The 21,477-nt window shown below is 42.2% G+C and overlaps 1 protein-coding gene across 2 annotated transcripts in view; it reads left to right on the forward strand.

Moving 5' to 3' along the window:
* The first annotated feature begins 1,134 nt into the window (after window positions 1-1,134).
* The window catches only part of dipk1c (divergent protein kinase domain 1C), a 65,400-nt gene continuing 45,057 nt past the window's right edge, over window positions 1,135-21,477 (forward strand). Inside the window, exons 1-2 of one of the 2 annotated variants that reach the window (XM_047350516.1) lie at window positions 1,135-2,071; window positions 4,298-5,211. In XM_047350516.1, coding sequence (XP_047206472.1) covers window positions 4,990-5,211 — 222 coding nt within the window. In that variant the 5' untranslated portion in view covers window positions 1,135-2,071; window positions 4,298-4,989. The remainder of the gene's footprint in view (window positions 2,072-4,297; window positions 5,212-21,477) is intronic. The other variant, XM_047350515.1, reaches the window with a different exon arrangement.

The raw sequence follows: 21,477 nt of genomic DNA on the forward strand, positions 1-21,477 counted from the left end.
AAAATAAATCCAACATGTTAATAATTGGACCCACATCTCTCTCAGAATCTGCTCTGATTCTACTTCATGGTCAGTCCCTGCAGAACCCATTCTCTTACATTCATAAGCTTAGAGTTACGTTTGAGAGGCACCTCGCATTCAGAACCACATCAGCAGTATCTCCAGAACTGCTATCTCCTCTGTTAACCATCTCCACCTTGATCATCTCATTTACTGCAACAGGATCCTTTGATCCCTCATCCAGTCCCACCTCTGTCCTTCAGAACCTTCTGGTTTGTCTCCTTCAAAGTGTTCCTGCCAACCTTCAAGCCCTCCATAACCAGCCCAGCTTCTCCCTCACAGATCTTCTTCAACTCCAAACTCCTGCTGCCAGTCAGGACCAAGCTCAGAACCGGTGGCGTGGAGCCTCCTCCACCTGGAGCTCTCACAGAACTATCCTCATTCAACTCACATCTTTTAATGTTTGACTGATTTTCATGTTTTTAACTTTGTTTTCTTTTAATTTTAGTGTTCATATGTGAAGCATCTACTAAAGTGCTCCAGAGAAAAGATGCATCGATATTAATAAAGAAACTTTTTTATTTCTCAACACGGCAGCTGTTCAGACATGAAGTTCACCTCCTGCTTCGTTTTTCTCACCTTCCTTCAGGATCACAGCAATAAAAATAGAAGCTCGGTTATTGAATTGCTTTAGGCTGATCTGTTCTTCATAGAAACTGCTCATCGGGTCTGGAGGATAAAACCACTACATTCAGCTTTCCCCTCACTAATTCTGCCTGTCGGTCGCTCTTCCTCTCCCCACTAACTCATCAGTGCAGATTTAAAAACCTCGGAGCATTTTTCAGCCCTGAAGGCATTAAAGGTCACATGGTTCATCCTCTGCTGATGTTTGCACAACTTTGTTGGTTCTTCTTCCAACAACCAGTAAGGCTCTGTGCTGTTATTGAGTGCAGGTTATGTGTGTGTGTGTGTGTGTGTGTAAGGAGCAAAGACAAATCAATGGAGTGCTTTTAATTTGGCGAGCCTCTGAGACTTGCTGCCATGGTAACGGGGGTTATAACATGGGGTGGAGGGGGTGCCACTTTAATTATGTAAAAACACACATTCACCTTAAAACTTCATGCAGACTCGTTTCTCCTGCAGGAGAGCCTGAAAACAGACATCGAGGAAGGAAGGAAAAAGAGAGGCAGGAATGAGGCTACATGAACAAGCCTGAGCGCGACACACACACACACCACCTCACACACACACACATACACACACACACACACACACACACACACACACACACACACACTCTCCTTCCCAGTGTGGAGCGTCAGATAAGGAGGAGGAGAAACAGGAGCTGCTGGAACACCACACTTCGCCTGGAGCGTCCGAGGCTGCCTGGCAGTCCAGAAGCAGGGTTTACAGTTCTGTTGGGATCCTTGGAGCTGACAGCTGGATCTTCTCCTGCTGGGAAAAGTCTCAGTTTATCCCCAGGAGCATCTCTCTCCGTGTTATGAGACCTGCTCCCCCAGCTGCTGCCAGAGTCAGGATTTGGTCGGGATCGGATTACATTCGGATCGTCCCCGGGTCACAAAGGGAGAGGTCACCCAGAAAGATGGGAAGCATTTAGGAGTTCCAGCTCGAAGGCACAGTCTGACTCAGGAGTAAAGAGTGGTTCCTCAGAGAGGTGGAGCAGAAGTTTGGTTCATCTCAGACGGCTGCAGAGTTGAATCCTGAACTAAATTTCCAGAATGCTCCCAGGAAATTCCAGGAGTTTTTCCTAATTCACGGAGTCTTATCATCACTCTGAAGAACAGGCAGCTTCAGGTTTTCCTCTGACAGAAGAGGAGCAAATAATAATTAGAGTTTTTACTTAAAGAACCCTTCATGCAAAGTTTAAACAGCATCTTCTAAACTCTGAGGAGAAAACCTGGAACCTAAATCTGGATTTGCCTTCAAGATCCATCAGAAGAAGTAAAAGTGTCCCATTTTATTTGAAGGCAGAGCTGTAAAAACCAGGAATTTATCCTTCCTGCTGAGGAGCCTGGAAACATGTCGACACCTGCTTTTACTTTACTGAACGGTAAGCAAACAATTACTCTATATTATTTTTATAATTAATCCGAAGGTAGATTAATCAACAGAACCAGGTTATAGTTGCTTCTGGCTTCAGTTTATGACCTGAAACAAGAACAGAAGCTTCAAACTTCTGCTTTTCTTGCTGCTTCAGAGGCAAAAATTCATAAAGCGACATAAAGAACAAGATGAGAAAGTTGACCTTCTGTGTCAGACTGAAGAAGCTCTGAGAACAAACCGTCGACCGGGATGGAGGTCTCAGATGGAGGACACCTGCAGGACTTTTGGTATCTGAGCTGCTTCTGTTGGACTCCAGAGACGTTGCAGACCGGCAGAAAGGTGCAGCAGGAGCAACATTCAGAATCTGTAACATCAGTCGTTCAATTAACCCCAGAAATAAATAAATGCAAAGATGGAAAGAATGACACTAAAAGGTCCAAAACAGAAACTGTCAAAAATATGTGCAAACGTTTCATAAATTAAACTAAACACAAAAATAGAAAGTGATGAAAAACAATCAGAGGAATAAAACTTTGTGTGAAACAACTAAAAATAAGAAAACATGTAGAAATGTATTTAAACAGGATTAAAAAAACAATAAAGAATTGATGTAATCAACATAAAATCATTTAAAAAAATTAAAAGACCAACATAAAACGTCCCAATATGCAGAAATATGACTGAAAACCAACTTTAAAGGAATCTAGAAGAGAAAAGCTGTGAGAAATTAACTCCAGATGGACCCAGAAAGGAGTTTTCTGCCTCCTTTTGTTCTGTTTTTCAGTTTTTAGATTTATAAGCTGTAATTTTATCTTGTCGTCGTTTGTTCTCTCATTGACGCTCGGCCTCGGGCCTCTTTGTCCCACAGAACCAGAATCTGTTGTCATCAACAAGATTCTCAAAAGAAAAAACGGTTAAAATGGAAACAATAAAAAGAAACAAAAGTTCAGCTCAAAGAATCCTAAAACCAGTTCCAGCAGACGTTTTCCCACCGATGCCGACCGATATCTGCCTGTTCTGCACGTTCCTGACATCCAGACGGAACCAGAGAGTAGACGGTACCAACTGGTGCAGGAAGACATTTTAATATGAGGCAGTAAAATATCAATGGATCATTTTTATTATGATGTAAAACACGGAGAATATGATTATAAATGAAAAACTTAAACATCTATAAGAATGAAAGGCCAGAAATAAACAGCAACTGTAGAAATGATGTAGAATTTATGGAACATTTGTAACTTCATGGTTTTTAGGCTTTTAACATAAAAGGAGGTCAAAGGTTGATGTTAAACAATTCAGGATAATATTCAGAGTAGATCTGTATATATTGTAGATTACTAAAGTTTTAAATGATCGGAGTTTTAATTTAGGGGAGGAAAATAAAGTCCAGCTCTGAGAGTAAAACGTTCCTCCTGAATAAATGTGTTCATGATGTCTGAGTGGAAACTTTTAGGACTATTTCTGCAGCTTGAATCCAACCTGCTGCTTCCAAACAGCAGCTAAAGTCCATCATTATCTCTGAGGGGCCGTTATGGAGCAGCTGACATGTCTGCAGCCCCCCGGGTCTCATCGACCCAGAAGCAAAGTGGATATTTTAGGAACCAGGCGTTGGCCGAAGTTCTCCTGGTTTTTTCCTTCAGGATTTTCAGTGTTAGATTGGATCATCTGAAGGAAACTTTGTAAACTTCAGGAGGGTTTTCCAGCGGTTCTCCGGTGGTACTGCGGTTTGCCCCAGTTAAAGGTTTGAATGCTTCAGTGAAAGCGACCGCAGCAACATCAGGAAATAATCAAGGCTAAATAACCTAAATTCAGGATCAAGAAAAAGCTTAAAAACAGACCAGCAGCTTTTTTTCTTTTCTTTTTTGGATTTATTTTGGGAACTTTTCAAAAGTCCGTTTGTTCATGTTCATCCAGGAGGAGGGAATGCTGCAAGTTGCCGACTCGATGCAATCTGCTGGGTTTCCTTAGATAGAAAAACTTTTCAACCAACAATAAACTGAATCTGACTGAACTGTTTGTTAGTTAGGATCGAATTGAATGTATCAACCTGACTTGGAATTTATTTCATTTGATTGAATCGACTTTGTAAACGGCCTTGAGACAACATGTCTTGTGAATTCGCACTGTATAAATATACTGAACTGAATTAAATTGTATTAAATATTTTGTTCTTCACATTAATGTTTGATTGGCTCACAAAGAAGTAAATAATCTGTTTTTGTCTTCGTAGGTCCCCTTTAAGAAGCAAAAATCCAGGATATTCCGAAGCTTCTTCAAGCTCAGTTTCTTCTTCCATCATCAAGTCTTTTTGTCACCTTTTCAATTTTGTTTTTTGGTGCCAATGTTCCTGAACTTGACACCAACGGAACTGTAGAAAATGCAGAGGGGAACAGGAACATGTCAAAGAGCAACAGACTTACAGAACATTTAATGAGGAGATAAAATAAGCTTTCTGATATTAAACAGCAGAATCTGAGCATGAAAACAGAATCATTTTTGCAGGAGAAACTTTGGATTCAAGCTATACGATGGACAGATCGACCAGTTATGATTACACAAGACACTCTTCATCTTCAAGGCTTCCAAAGCAGAATTTTGCAATGAACAGCAAATATTTTATTCAAATTAAAAGCAGCAGCTGACAAAACAAATGAAAATATTTGAACTATAAGGATTTCCCTCATTTCAGCCTGCTTGGCAAAAGGACATCATGGAGATCATCAGGAGATAAGAAATCAGCCATTAAAATCACACAATAGGCAGATGATGCCGTCATTTACCTCAAATCTCAAAGAACACAATTTAGATTTTATCCAAGCTCATCTTGGCTAGTTAAGGGATTATTAATTTCTTTTGACGTTGGACCAACGTTTTCAGCAGGATAAGGATTTGGTCTGGACATCTTTCATCTCTCTCGTCATCATGCTTCCTGGAGGACAGGGATCAAGTGGAGGAGGCTGTGGCAGTGGACTGTGCATTCTTAGGTGGCTCGGGCTCAGGCTGTGGTCCCGCCGGGGCACCCTGGTGTTTGCTTTGCTCTGGTTTGGGTCGTGGCTCTTCCTGAACGGTCTGGTTTTGGTCCACAGGAGCATTCTGTCTGACTATTGCACTGATGACAAAAGCAAGAGGATCCTACAGCGGCTGGTGAGTCAGACCAACAACAGAGCAACAAACATTTTAAAAGTTCTGTGACATAAAAAGCTTTTTACACTGAACGTGATGCTTCATATTATAGCTGACATTATAGCTGAGAAGTTCTGGGAAATTTGGGTGTGCAATGGTGCAGGTTGACAAGGTTACTTTGCTCATTGATTGAGTCTTAGTATCTATAAACGCCTTTTTAGGCCAGCACAAGGAATGGGTTTCATGAGGATGATAGCATATTCTCCTTCTTAATGTCTGCATCACTGCTGGATATGGAGAAAGATTTTACATGTTAATGTATATATTTGTGTTAGGTTAATTGGTCTCTCTAAATTGCCCTTAGGTGTATGAATGAGTGTGTGCATGGTTGTTTGTGTGTTGCCCTGCGATGGACTGGCGACCTGTCCAGGGTGTACCCTGCCTCTCGCCCATAGACTGCTGGAGATAGCCTCCAGCTTCCCCGTGACCCACTATGGAATAAGCGGTAGAAAATGACTGACTGACTGTATATATTTAGAAATTTCAACAGAAATGATCTACTTGACTGAGCTCAATGAATTGTGGTTAGTTGCTTCTGGTGTTTTGTGATTGGATTGATGTTAGCTGCAGATTTCTTTTTACTTTTAGACCAGCTGTGCCAGCGTTTAAACACCTTCAGATATAGCTGTGTGAAACTTCATGGATTAGAAACAAAGTACCTGGAGATACTGAAAGATGAAACCTGATTCCTGGAACCAATTGTTTTGAGGCTTGCAATGATCCTTTCTTAGACCAAAACCCTTTAATCTATGACAATATTAACCCAGGAGCCATGTTAAATGTTTCTACATTTGAGGAGAGTGTCTGAGTATTTCTGCCTAGAAGAATGAAACCTTTGACATAGCATGAATTTAGCAAAACTGCACAAATCATAAAATATATGCAAAGTGTGACGTTTTTTCTACTGGCTCATGTGACAAACTTTAAGCAGTTTCCTCCAGCTCAGTTTTTAAAGTTTGGAGGACAACCATGGTGCTGCTGCTCCTCATCTCTCAGATGTTGCTGTAAACAGGCAGGCGGGTGGAGATAAACTCCTAATGGCTGGGATGTTATCTGTTGGAGCATCTGCTGCAGTGCTGTGGGTCAACACTGATAAAAAGATGCTCCTTTCTCAGAGCAGCTCCGGCGCTTTCTGCTCTGCATTTAAATTTTCTTCTCATCTCCATCCTCGCTATCCTGTTATCTTTCCTCATTCATCACCGGATTTGGATCGATTTTCTCATTCCTGCTGCTTTCTAATTTTCCAGGATGTTCCGTCTTTTCTTGTTAATTCCTGACATGTCTCTGTAACTTTTCCCTAATTTTCTTGACCACACATCTTGATTTGTTCTAGGATCTTCAGCTCGTTAGTTTTCTCATCTAATTTTTCTCAGATGTTTTAAGTGGTCTGAGCAGAAATACTTTGAATGATGAAAGTCCGCAGCAGAAATTGTTTTGTAAAAATCTTAACACTGTGAAGGTTTCCATTCTCTTGCAACGTGGTCAGTTTGGATTATCGCTGTCCAGCTACTGAAGTTCTTATGATGCGGGCTTTCTGTTTGTTTTTGGATTTGTTGTTTGTTTAGGACCTGTACCATCAGAGGAGTGATCTCAGCTTACCAGAACAAGGCCAATCCAACCTCAGAATAACAAAATGACAGAGTTTATTTGCAGGTTTTAACCTAATTAGAATGAAGATGATCTTAGGTTTGAATAGGCAGCCAATGCATTGATTGACTGACCTTCATCAGCATGACGTCCACCATAAAGGCTGTGTTGCAATGTGTGTTATCACCATGCCAGGGTGGAAAGACATCAGCAATGACAGTAGAGAAGCAACTGTTGCTGCCCATCAATCTGGGAAAGGTCATAAGACCATTTCCAAACCATCTGAAGTCCATCGTTCTACAGAGACAAAGATTTCTCTCATCTCAGACAGCTTCCAATCTTCCCAGGAGTGAACGTCCCAGCAGATTCAGCCCAAGGTCAGAGCTTGAAGCTCAGAGAAATGACCAAAAGCTAAGAGCTCCATCTTGGACTCTACAGGCCTCAGTTAGCAGGTTAAAGGTGAAACGTAATGCCACCTGTCCATTACGGTGGTGGAGAGCTAATGTTTTGGGCTTGTTCTGCAGTCACAAGACCTGGAAACCTTGCAGTGATTCAGTGGACTCTTCAGTACACCAAAGTATCATGGAGTCAAATGTGAGTCCATTTGTCCAACACCTGGAGCTCAAACTGGGTCATCAGTAAGACAATGGTCCAGTCAGAGACCTCAACCTGATTCAAACATTGTGGTTGGATCTTACGAAAACTGTGCAGAAACAAAGGTTTGGAACCATCAATCAATCTTTTGGTTTAGATGAACCTTGTCATCTAGAAGTAACAAGGAAGTCCTCAGTGTGGAAAGTAATACTGAGGAACGGAGTATGATGGTCAGGAACTTTACATAACTAACTTTAAAGGTTTGCCACTGTTTTGCTTCCTTTGGTCCAGTTCTGGTACTAGTACAATATTTACTGCCAGTGAACTATACAAGCAAAATTATTGTACAACCTTGCAGTCAAATTAAAATCAGCTATATTAATATCATCATCTCAAAGTAGTTAAAACAGCAGAACAAATAACTTCTGGAAACCCAAACGTTTCCCTCAAATATGTCATTTGACAGGCCTGCACCACTACTTGATTATGTACAATAGATAAATGTATGTGAGTGATGTCATTTAACGGCCATAATTGTCTGTAACCTACAGGCTGAAGTAGGCTGCTCACTGTTACCGCCTGTCCAGCCTTTAGTCCAGACAGGAGGCTGGTTTATCAGTATTATTTCATTAAGATCGTTTGAATTTCAGTCAAAAAGAAACATTTACGGGGATTTTTTTGGTAAAAGAGCAAGAGAGACTCGCTTGCCCAAGGACACAATGTCTGAGACACACAGAGCGGGGGTTTGAACACTGACCCAGAGGTTACAGGACCCACCCCTACCACTGTCGCCCACGTTGCCCCACACCAGTTTGTAGCTAAGCTAGCTCTTCTTTCACTGTCAACAATAAGCCAGCATGTTCATAACCACACCATAGTCTACTCACCTCTTTTGGCAAATTAACTTCCTTTCTTTTAGTCTTTCTTCTTTTTCTCTTTTCTTTCTTCTTTTGAAAAAGTGATTGTATTATTTTTCTAGGCAGCGTTGTCATTCTTACCTTCAGTCTGCTACTAAACTCCGTCAAGTGCGCTAAAGCAGGAAAAGCAGGAATAACATTTCCTGCAGATACAGAGGGGCGTTCGGTAAAATGGATGTTTGCTTTTTGGTAACATGTATTTTTTTGGGGTTCGGGGGGGGGGGGATTGGAAATGTCCAAACTCTTCTTCCTGTATGGCACCACTGATGAAGGTACGGGTAAAAGATAAAGTTCTCACAAACAAGAGTCCTCAGAGAGATGACCAATCACAGCTGCTGCAGTTTCTCATGAAGAAACCTTCAACCGTCTCAGTGTGAGCAGAAACTGAACTCAACCAGAGGTTGGTTGACAGCTGTTAGTGTCCCAGTTTAATCAAACTGACAGAAACTAGAAGATAAATCCATGTTCCACCACAGGGGCTGCATGGAAACATCTCCGCTTCAAAATAAACTTCTCCAAGATCTAAAGCAGAAACTGATGAAATCTAAAATAAATCAGAGATCCAAAACAAACAAATCGTGAATGTTTCCAGAACCTCCTTTTCTCCATCCATCACTTTTTTCTTAAATGTTCTCAGCTTATGAGGTTTGTTATAAGGCATGTTCTCTGAGAACAACGTGAGGTTTCATGTTTCCAGGAGCTCCTCAGACGTCTGTAATCCAGGTCCGCTGCAGCTCTGTTTTCAAAGCTCCAACAACAAAACCTCAGGTTGCCTTCAGTGACTCATAATCCTGCTGTCATTGCTGCGCGTTGTTAGGTTACGGATCGAATCGGTTCTGGCTTGTCTGGACTGCTTCAGGTGTTGTAGAGACCTGAAGGAACGTCTGTCAGTCTTCTGCTCCTTTTCTTCCTTCCTTCAGACTCATCCCTCCATTTTCAGCCCTGTCAAGCTGCAGATTAACAGAACATTGTTTAAAAAAAAAGTTTCATTTTGTGTTTCAGTTTGCACAAAAGTAACAAGTTTCTCTGGAAAAACGCTTCAGGCAAGAAGAAAAGGTTTCTAAAAACGTCTCCTTTCAAAGCAGAAACTTATTAGAAAAGAGAAAATAGATTCAGAATAAGAGCATCTGAGTCTGACGTTTCTCAGTTTAACAGAGCAACACTGTTTTATAACATACAGTATCTACATCAACCCTTGGAGATGAGTTAGTGCTGCAGTTCATAAAGATATCTGAAGTTTCACCTATGCACCTAGATCTAGAACATGAGGTCTAACATCAGCATGCCTGAAATCCAGCTCGCCTGACCTGAAGGTCTCTTCCTGCAGGAGTGGGTCGACATGAAGGTAACTCCCTGCAGCTCTGGGCTCAGCTATGACCTAGGAGGAAGAGCTGGACCACCAGGCGCTCTCAGATGAAGCCTGACTGAAGAAGGTTGACCCAGTTCCCTTTTTCTGCGGACTCTTTATCTCAGCTGGGGTCTTTTTCCTGAGTGATGATTGGATGGAGCAGGAGATCCAGTCAGTCGTAGTGAAGCAGGATTTACTGGTCCACCTACGGTTACCCTCGGCTACGGTAACCCCCGGCTACGGTTACCCTCGGCTACGGTTACCCTCGGCTACGGTTACCCTCGGCTACGGTTACCCCCGGCTACGGTTACCCTCGGCTACGGTTACCCTCGGCTATGGTTACCCCCGGCTACGGTTACCCTCGGCTACGGTTACCCTCGGCTACGGTTACCCCCGGCTATGGTTACCACCGGCTACGATTATGATGTAAAGAATGAGATCCTGGAAACAAAAGGCTGAAATTACTTCCTCTGTAGGGTGGCTGGGCTCATCTTCAGAGATGTATTGAGTAGCTCCACCATCCAGAGGGAGCTCAGACTAGAACTAACTCCTTTGAGATGGTTGGTAGGAGAACCCTTGGCAGACAGAACTACCTGGAGGAACTTTAAAACCCTGTTAGCCAGAGAAACCCGTAGGATCCTCCAGGAGATGCGAGGATTAGAGATTTTTGGGTTTTTCTCCTTAACTTGTTCCATCCTGAGCTCAGATCAGCAGAATGCAGGGTCAGTATAGTATATGTGAATGTTATGATTTCAGGAGAAAAATGCTGGTTTTGGCTGGAAAAACCTTTAATCTGCTTAAAAAAGTTGTCAGTTAATCACAGAATCAGAACCAAACGCTCGGTCGGCCACAGCAGACAGCAGTTTCACTGAGTCAGGTTCTGGTTCTGCTGGACGTTTCTTCTTGTTAAAGGGGAGTTTGTCTTTCCACTGGTGCCACATGCACGCTCATGAGGACGGATTGCTGCAAAGTCAGTGACTCGATCCGATCTGCAGATCCTTTCTGTCACCAGTTAGTGGTATAAACTCAGCTTGGCTACATTTACGACTCGGATTCTAACTGAACTTGAATCTGTCTTCATGACCCGATTGGATTGACTGATTGATTGGATAATTCTGTACATAAATTGGCTCCGTTTATTTTGTCCCCTGAGACGACATTTGCTGTGAATCGGCTCTTTATGAATAAACTAAACTGAAATGAATTGATCTGAAAAGCAGAACCAAAGGCCCATGATTCCCTTTAGGGTGTTAGTCCGAAGACCGGTTCCTGGTTGTGGTGTGGTAATCACGACTCAGGGCTGCTTACATGGTGGAGCATGGTGGAGCAAGCAGGTGGTGGCACCATCAGCTGTAACAGTATCTACCAATCCTAAAATGTGATTTAGAGCCAAGAAAAGAAAAGGTTGCTTTATGCCTTGGATCTGTTAGCTGGAAAGTTGGCTTGAAGAAAGACCTGCAGGAACAGCAGCCTTTATGTTTCACTTGTCCTGATGAAAATGTCTGGAAAGCCTTCAGTGAAATAATAAACAAGCCTTCTAAAAATCTGCTGCTCCTTGCTGTGGAAACTCTGTTTCACCACTGAGCGCAGCAATGACATCATCAGACAGAAATACACTCCTGGGAAACTTTCTTCAGAGCTCATTCATCTCCAAGACCTTCAGTCAGGATAAGAAAGGAGGTCCCAAAGGAAACAAATCTTACTTCATGATCATTTAATAAAAATCATCCCCTCAGGAATGTTTCTGTTTACTTTCTGAATCAAACAGATGGATCAGAAACAGAAGATAAGTCCAGATCAGATCAACGTCTCCTCCGCCAGGAGATTCCTGCCATGGTTCTTCTAGACAGACAAAAATCTGCTTTTATTGATCAACTTTATTAAAAAACCATTCATTTCTTCAAAGTCCTGCAGAATGCATGAAAGATTTGATCTCCGCTAGGAAACACATTTAAAAAGTAAACATGGTTTGCTGCTCCCATCTGGGCCTGGATGTCAACATTAGAACATCAAACAAGGTTCTGGTGTAAAATTCTCCATCAAGTCCATCAGTGTCTCCATGGGTTCAATCCATGGCAGGTTGATAGCAAAAAATACAAATATGAAGTACAGTTTATTAGCTGTTCTCTGCAACAGCATTGACTTCATGGGTTAAATATAGAATATAGAAATATGTAGAAAAACTTTAACTGCAAAAATCCTTTGATTATAAATAAAAACAAGAATTTTAAATGACCTCAGAAGGTCACGGCACCAAGTGAGCTTCATGGTGGCTTTTTACCTGAACAAGATCATCTCGCATCTAACTCCGATTATCTTCTGCTGATCCAAAGGTTGGGTCATGCAGGTAACCGGTCCTCCTGGGCCAGGCGCCAGGGGTTCATCTTGTAACCGGTGGGTTGCCAGTTCGAGCCCCCGCTCTGTTCGTCTCAGTTGCGTCCTTGAGCAAGACACTTCGCCTGCCTTGCCTGCTGATGGTGGTCAGAGGGTCCGGTAGGACCACCTCTGTCAGTCTGCCTCAGACCAGCTGTGGCTAGAATGTAGCTCAACACTGTCAGTGGATGAATGGGTGGATGAATGGGTGGATGAATGGGTGGATGAATGGGTGGATGAATGATTGTAGTGTAAACCTCTCTGGAGTCTTTGGACTTGATAAAGAGCTATTATACAAGTGTAGTCTAGTGGTTGGGTCATGAAGGTCACTGATCCAGAGTCTCTCTCTAGCTCATTCTGCAAAGACAAAGCTGTCCTCAGGTCAGAAAGGATATAAAGTCCTTCCTCTGAAATTAACCACTCCTGTACTGGACAGGACAGGACCTTCCAGAACCAGGAGGAACTGACCTCACTTTCTTTCTAAAGCAGAACCGAGCTGTCCAACACCTGCTCATTTCGGTGGTCTGGATCCAGAACCTCGTTCTTTCTGTCAGGATCATTGGGATGGGATGAAACACTGAGTGTCTGGACCAGCTCCTTCTTCAACACAACAGGAGCAAAGACTTTAAATGACCCAGTAGAACCTCTGCTCCTCCACTTGGAAAGGAATCAGTCTGACCCTGAAGACAAGCAGGAGACAGTGGATGGAGAGATCTTTCTGCTGCACGGTGGAGCAGCGGCTGACACTGTTCAGTGAGAAGGTTGTTGCTTCAAACCCCAGATGAGGCTTTTCTGTGTGGAGTTGTCATGTTTTTCCCGTGCGTGTATTTGGGTGTGGTCCGGTTTCCTCCAACAGAAACATCCAGGTTAAAATTTGTCTCACTGATGACTTTTATCATACCGTCAGAACCTCATGTCAACACATGCCTGCAATTAATCTGTGGTATAAATGATTCAACATCCAGAAATCTGGATCCTGATCTGGATCTTTTGAACACATCGCTGGTCTCCAGGATCTAACGTAGCGTCTCTGTTGTAGATATTTCTGTTAGACAAACATCTTCTCACAACCTCAGCTCACGGTTCTTTAAATAAAAACAACAAAACAAAAAAAGTTTATTTCTTAGATTTATAGTTTCAGATATTTATCCAAACTCCAAAAATGTTCTGGTTCCTGTCATGTCTGATGAAGAGAAACTTCAGGGTTACCTCAAATAAAAGATCTCCTTGTTCCTCATTAACCTGACAGCTGAAGTTCTCAAGAAGCAGCTCCTGAGCTTCTAATATAAACTGTTGTTATAGGAGATGTAAGTTCTTCTGAAGGAGCTTTCATCCCATCTCATCCTGTCACTCAGTCAGTTTGTCTTCATGTTGTCTTCTGTTCTGCATTAAGAGAAAAATCTAGATGTTCCTGCTGATCATCTGACTATTTATGGTCTCTGAGCTGATCTGCTGTGAGATCCCAGTTTGTACCTGCTTGCAGATGACATTCCTCTGTCTATTTATGACCTGATGCTACTTTTTATGGCCTACCTCAGCCTGAAATGTTCCTTCCATGTATTCATCTCTGCAGTTCCCCTCTGCAGGTTCTGTCAGAACTTCAGACTGGTACCATCTTTATGAGACATCCTCTGGTGCTGTAAACTATCAGATGCCCAGCTTGTCTCTGTTAGAGTTCCAACAGAAATGTTTTCTCTGAAGCTCATATTCCGCTAAATAATTGACTGGTTGCTTCCAGTTAGAAGGTCTGAACAGATTGACCAGAAGAAGGTTTGTCCAGAGGTCAGAAAGCAGAATCGTTCTTCCTTTATCTTGATTATTCACAAAACAAGATTTACAGAAATAAATAAAACAAGAAGCTTGTAATAAAAAGAGAAAAACTCCAGACAGTACAAACCATGTAAGAACGTTCAGCCTGTTTATTGGTCTGATGCGTCGGGCTGGAGAACCAGATGTAAATCCAGGAAGCAGATGTTGTGTTCTGAGCTGGTATAAACATGGACGATTTAATCATTTATTAATCTTTTTCTGGCTTTCAATTTAGGCAAAACGTTCTGAGAAGTACAGCAACAGATTTTAAGGAGGGGTCTTGAAAGGGCCACGGCTTCATGCTTTAAGTAAAAGGTTTTATTAGTTTGCTTACTCTGCTGCTGCAACGTTGACGTTATTTGTTGCCCAAAAGCAAACAGTATTATCTGAAATTGGCATCAGACTCACTGTTCCCAAGCAACCAGCTCAGAGTAAAGAATGCAGGGAAAATTAGATCATGGTGTTTGGTTGATGGATGGTTCCAGCACAGAATGAAACTGGATCACTGACCTCCTAAAGAACATCTGGAAATGATCTGAATAATTCTGCAGCTCTTTTATCAGCACATGAAACTCTCCTCACATCTAACTTAAAATAGAATGGACCCGGTACTTTTATTCTCTTCTAAAAACAGAAAGAGGTCCACAAATTAGCTTCATTGGTTTACAGCCTCGTCTGATACGATAGAACTGATATCTCCATCAGACAGATGAATAAAGGAGCACAGGGTGCAAGTAATGAGGTAGGAGCTGGTTACACCTGTCTGTTTTCACGCTTTAAAATGCTTCATTTCAATAAGATGGAAGACAAGCCTATAGTTGAACATGCTGTGCTTGAATGACCTCCAAAGTGTCTAAATTCTCCCTTTAAAGCTGAAAGTACTCCAGACCTCTCTAAACCAAAGACACATTTCTAGGCAGAGTTTGATTCTTTCATTTTCAGCTCTGTTGCGCAGACAGCCGAGTGTCTGCAGAGGTTACCGTCAGTCAGAGATAAGCCCACGAGGCTGCTGGGAAGTTACATTTCAGGTAAATCCAGGATCTGTAATTCAGTTAAAGTGATTTACAGCTGCAGGTCGTAGGTTTGATTCCCACCAGCTGCCTGAAAAGCTCCTTCTGTCCTCAGGCTTGAGGCACACTCTGCAGAGAGGAATGGAGACGTCATAACAAGCTGACATGATGCTGTTTGACGACCGGGTCCGACTGACACCTAGAACTTTTTCATGTTGTTTTGTTTCTTTGATGCGTTTGAAACAACGGACCATTCAGGGCTCTCAACACGTTTCACAAATAAAACATCTAGAAAACTGTAACCTGCTTCTGTGTTCAGCCCCTCTCAGTCAGAACCTTGTAGAACCACCTTTGGCTGCAGGTCTTTTGGGTTTGTCTCTACCGTCTTTGAACGTCTACAGACTGACAGGTTCTTCTTTGTTAAACAGCTCCAGCTCAGTCAGGTTGGATGGAGAACATCTGTGAACATCAGTTTAAGTCTTGCCACAGATTCTCAGTTGGATTTAGTCTGGACTTTGACTGGACCATGCTCAAATGAATCTGATATCATCTGAACCATCTATTGTATCTCTGGTTGATGTTCAGGGAGGTTCTCCTGCTGGAAGATGAACCTCCACCCCAGTCTCAGGTCTTCTGCAGCCTCTAACACGTTTTTTCCCAGGATTGTCCTGGATTTAGCTCCATCCATCTTCCCATCATCACTGACCTGCATCCTTGTCCCTGGTGAAAAGCATCCCACACAGCATGATGCTGCCACCACCATGTTTGTGAAGTGGTGGGGTTTGTTGCCTTATTTAGCGTTTTGTAAGTAGGGCAACGTTCAGTTTAGATCTTACCTGACCAGAGGACCTTCTTCCACTTGCTTGCCATTTGCCCTACATGGCTTGTGTCAAATTTTAAATTGGACTTCTTCTCTGCAGCTCCTCCAGAGTTACCATGGTCCTCTTCTCTGATCAAAGCTCTCCTTGCCAGGCCTGTCAACATTTGTCCACTATTGTTTCCTAATGAACCTCTGAGACGCAGCTGGGCTCTGATGAATGATGACATGAGTTCTGGAGGTCAGGCCCTGGTTTGTATTTATGGAGACCAGAGAAAAGGGAACACGCCACACTTTTTAGATTTTTGTTTGTGATTAAAAACATTGACAACAATCTATCGCTGTGTTGGTAATAAAATCATAATGAAATACATTCAAGTTTGACTAAATGTGAAACAGTTCAGTGGGTGTCATTACTTTTGCTAAACACTGCAGAGACATTCTGCAGGAGGCAATTTCCTGTAACAGTTGCTGTAAAAAGTGATTTTTTTCCATTAGGATTTAATTAAATGAAGCTGCTTAAACCTTTGCTCAACCTGAGGCCCTCACCTGGAGGTATGATGTGTTTGGCCAACAGTGAAAGAATCCTGCTGTCTGTCACAGAGGAATCTGTAGATCTGAGCCTCAAATCAATGAAAACCAAATGAGCTGATCAGGAAAATGAAGCGTCCCAAACATGACCAGAGAGCTCAAAGCTGGACTCCTTCAGCAATGAACTGAAGTTTGTATTGATCTGCAGATAAATGCAGATGACAAAAAGAGAAGCGAGCAGAAATGTAATCCTTTAAAAGAGAAATTAGTTGGAAGGAAGGAGCTGTTGGCGGGTCTTCTCTCTCCTGCAGCCAAACTCTGAGATGTTTCTCTGTTCAGGAATCCAAACGACTGTGATCCAGATAATAACTGCTCGCCAGTCTGCTCACACAACCACGTCTTCACAATCACAAGCAGTCCTTCACTGATAATGTTCGCTCACATTTAGAGAGCTCCCAAAATGATTTCACTTCTGCAAAGTCAGCATAAAATCAGCTTCTATATGACAGCAAACAAACATTAACTAAAGAGGAAAAACTTTCTTCAGGGGGAAAAAAAGTTTTATTATTTTATTCAAAGATTATTTGTGTTTTTGGGTGAAACTTTTTTAATCAGTGTCTGAATATTTGTTCATAATGATTGTAGTTTGAGGCATTTCCTAAATATTTAATCAGATTCACATAATTTTAGGTGTTAGGAGCCATAAACCAATTTATGTTCTCTATTTCATTGATAGATTTTATTTTTCTAACCAAATAAGTAGTTAAATTTGCTTGGAACCACTTAAAATATAAAGATACAAAATATAAGGAGATGAGGAGTGAGTGAAGTTCACAGAAATAACTTCTAGAGGTAGACCTAACCCTCTCAGTTAGATGTGGTGGAGCAGAAGCTCCATCTTCTTCTGGTCAATCATGGTGAGGAAAGAGCTGAGCTGAAAGGTGAAGCTCAGGATGTTCTGCTCCATCTACCATCCAACTCTCACATATGGTCACCTGACCTTCCAAAATCCTCCTAACATCCAGAACATGTCAGAACATCAGCTTCCCGGTTTTCTGAGCTTCAATCAGGAAACTGTTTTTTTTTATCTGTTTTTAGCGACTCTGCAGAACATTTCCAGTCTGATAATAAACTTTTTCCAGTCCAGCTCAGATCGTTTTGCTGGACCTCCTTTACGTAGGTTGCAGCAGAATAGTTATGTGTGATTCATACGTGTCCAGTCAGATTCATCACATCTGTAGATCATTTCATATATTTAATTAGAGCAGCTCAGTCACTGCCCTCGTTTAATACCAGCATGGCAGCCTGATCTTCTCAGGCTCCATCAGTCTTTTACACAACGTCTGATAATTAAAGCAGCAGCGGATGTTAAGGCTCCCTGCTCAGTTAGCAGCTGTTGGAGCCCAGAGTGGAGCAGAAGTTCAGTTACTGCTGCTGCTGGAGCTGCTCAGGAGGAGTTTCATCAGCTTCGTCTCCTCAGCTGCTGCAGCCTGAAGGTTCAACCACCAGAATCTGGCTTCTTACTGCAGTAGAACTCTGGCAGCTGACCCATTCGCTCTAATATGTTGTTATATTGTTCTTCTGAGTTGGGTTGTACACAGTAGTTGTGAAGCATCAGTATCTTCAGACACTCACCTGTAAAGCTTGTATGAAGCAGGCTTCATCATGCCTACCTGGGTCCATCAGGTCCTTCTGCAGATAATTGTCTACTGAAGAAGAAAACAACAGTCTTTGCAGCTTATTGCCTGTTTTCAAAAGCTAACTTCCTGTCCACCATTTTGAAGGACAAGATATGGAGCGATCCTCAGACATTACTAGATGCATCATGCATATCTCTGTGCTACTATAAGCTTTGGAAACTGGAGACAAGATATGAAAACCTGTTATTATAAGCAAGCCTTCATCAATCAGGGTGAGGAAACAAAGAAACACCACGATGAAGGAGATGTTGAAGGTTGTAGAGAAGAGCACCAGATGGTTTACAGGATTTACATCTCTGCTTATCAGTTCATACGTTAGATCAGGTCTGTTACCGTTATTTCCCCTGATGGAAGCTAAAATGTTTTGATGTCATTCAGAAATAGTTCTGAACAGTGTTGAGAAAAGATGGTTGGCCCATAGCAAGATGTCTTCTACAAGGGACCAGACTAGTTAAAACATCAGCGTTTAACGGCCTGAACACAGACACACAGCTGGACCGTTTTACATCGTTCAGTTTGTAGAAGTTCTGGTCCATTTGTCCGGACAGAACCAGTAGAACTGGGCCAGGTTTGTAGGCTTGCTCACACATAGTTTTTCAGCTCTAACAGCTAATCTTCTCTGGGACTGAGGTCAGGACCTTGTGATGGTTGGACGTTGTCCACTGGGAAGACCCACCGCTGCGCCAGCTGGGATGTTGGGATGGTGTTCTCAGGCTGGTAGGCTTCAACCCTTCCCTGTAAACGTAACAGAGGTCATTATGGGTCAGCTCTTCAGCTTTAGACCACAGGACATGTCTCCAAACATTAAAGTCTGTGTCCCTGAGTGCGAAATGTGATCCGGTCGTTTGTGTTGCTTCTGGAAGGATGACTTCTTCCTCTCTGAGTGGCCTTTCACCCCATGCTGCTACAGGACTCTTTTCATGGTGGATAATGACTTTCTTTCCAGTTTCAGCAGCTTCTTCACAAAGTCTTTAGCTTTTGTTCTGGGGTTGATTCACACATTTCTCACCAGAACCTGTTTGTCTCTGGGACACAGAACCCGTCTCCTTCCTGAACAGCCAGAACTGGCCGGACGTTCCCATCACGATTATCCTTACATATAATTATTTGAACAGATGAATGTGGAACCTTCATGCATCTGAAATTAGACCCCAGGTTGAACCAGACTTGTGGAGGTCCACAACCCTCGTCCTGATGTCTTACCTGATTTCTTCGGCTTTTTCTATGATGTCACACAAGGATGTTTAAGGGTGTTGCCTTAAAATATATTCATAGGTGTGTCTCAATTTAACTCAATTATTGTAAATTAACCAAAATCAGAAGCTTGAAAAGCCATGACATTTTCATGTGAACTTGCCAAATCATACTTAATATTGATCAATTAAGATTTAAATTAATTAATAGTTAAACCTGCTGAGGTTAAGTTGCTTTGTTGCAGTAAGCTGATGGAAACATAAAGCAGCTAATGATGATATAACTCCTAATTTTCAATATTTGTTTGCTGAAATATAACATTTTTAGTTATTCAATGTGATTCTCTATGATTCTTACAGCTTTACCATGAGCCAGAATACAAACAAGACAGAGACGATAAATAATGTGAATAATGCAACAAATATCTGAGTTCAGATATACAGGATCCAATTCTCCCAGCCAGCTTTGGGTCATCTCATCCCGTCCTATAAGGACAACCGTGGAGGTTTTTAGGAGGGTTGAATCCAGTTAATAAAAACGACTTTGGTAAATGAATGTATTTATAAGTGGACTAATGTGATCCGTGTCCAGCTGAAAGAGGCTGAAAACATCTCCTCCACGCGGCCGTGGTCTCTTGATCTGTATTCAGCCATGTCTGCTGCTCGCAGAGAAGGAACAGAAGGTCAGAGAGACGAGGAGGACAGATAAGAACAGAGACACTTAAAAAGACACAGCTGCAGAGTTGGGCATGAGGGCTGCATACCAATGAGGAGGCCCGCGGGTCCTGACAAAGCCGACCAAACCTTGTCAACAAGCTGCGTCTCTGCTATTCTCTCTGAAGCAGCTCAGACCCACAGAACACACTAATGATTGCGGCTTTGAGCTGAGCTGAACCTCTCCCCTGAAAACACCACGGGTCGTCTGATCCGCAGCGTCACGGGGAGAAAGACGCAGCTTTGATCAGGAATGAAAAGCACCTACTCTCTACTACAGAACCATAGCTTTTTAAGGTTCTGATTCGGCTAATTGGTCCTGGAAGGAAAAGGTCTGTTACCTTTCTTTAATCAAGAACAGATGGACAGAAAAACAGGTCCAGTTCCAAAGAATCCAAATTAGTCCAAGTTTAATTCAGATTCACCATCAAGCACCTGGGACAGTAGAAAGGAATGACTGCCTTTTAACAGAAAGGAACCAGCAGCAGAACCAAGCTCAGAACCAAGCAGTTCAACAAAGACGCTCTGGGCCGGTGGCGTAGTTTATGGGATGGAAAACAAAGAGAGAGTTAATGGAAGCAACATCTGCATCAGTGGTCCACAGTATCACTGAGCCCAGTGCATCCAAGCAGATGCAGCATGTTGATCACTATGAGCCAATTAGCAAAGAGGAAGTAAAATCAGCTGATGTCATTGGCTGCTGTTTATTGGGTCTGTTCCGGTCGTGTTGCAGTTTATTGTTTCTGAGTCTGCTTTTGTTCATGTTGCTGAATGTTCTACGTTTCCGTTTGGACAGTCTCTTCATGACCTTGTACCTCATGACCTTTGAACCCTGGACGTGTGGACATTTTTATCAAGTTTGACCCGGTTCCGACCCTACTAAGCCAAGGAACATACCTTGGAAATTAGTTTGGTATTCTGAACAGGGACGTTGACAGTCAGGCTTGATGAACCCAAACTTTCCAGCCTTGTTCAGACCGAAGTCGTTTTTTCTCAAAGAGGTTCAGAGAGTTGGTTCTCCGGGTCGGGTCTCTGTAAACATCAGGTCTGTCTTTTTGTTTAATCTTTAGGGTTCTCTAAGTTCTGGACTCCCTCTCCTGGGGCACGCTGTCTTTTGTTTCTTCAGTCATGTTCATGTCGGTTCTCGTTTATGGATTTTCTTCCCTTTATCTGAAGTTTCTTCAAATATCTGACGTATAAATCCTCCATCCATCCTCCCAGCTGCACAATAAGATAAAAGATTTAATTATAATGTGTTGAACCATGAATACTTGTTTATAAAAGTCCAGAGACTTTTACATTTAAAATAAAATAAAAACTGTGCCAATCTATGATGCGGACTTCATAAAGATTAAAGGTTAATGTTTTATAGTTCATATGTCATAAATACATCATGTATTTAAATTTAGCATCTTAACGGTTTTCAGTGTGATTTTCCTCACAGAAACAAACAGTAACAATAGGTTAAAGGTTAATATGCAGTTGCTGTAACATGCCCCGGGGTCCCTGAACGCATCGCCTCATATGGGAGCAGCAGATTTTTTTTAAAGGTGATCATATATAAAAACTGTACCTGTTTTATAAAAAATCAGGAGCGGATTAGGTTTAAAAAGCAGCACCTGCAGCCACATGTC

Source organism: Girardinichthys multiradiatus, chromosome 21 (assembly GCF_021462225.1).
Source record: "Girardinichthys multiradiatus isolate DD_20200921_A chromosome 21, DD_fGirMul_XY1, whole genome shotgun sequence".
Taxonomy (NCBI): domain Eukaryota; kingdom Metazoa; phylum Chordata; class Actinopteri; order Cyprinodontiformes; family Goodeidae; genus Girardinichthys; species Girardinichthys multiradiatus.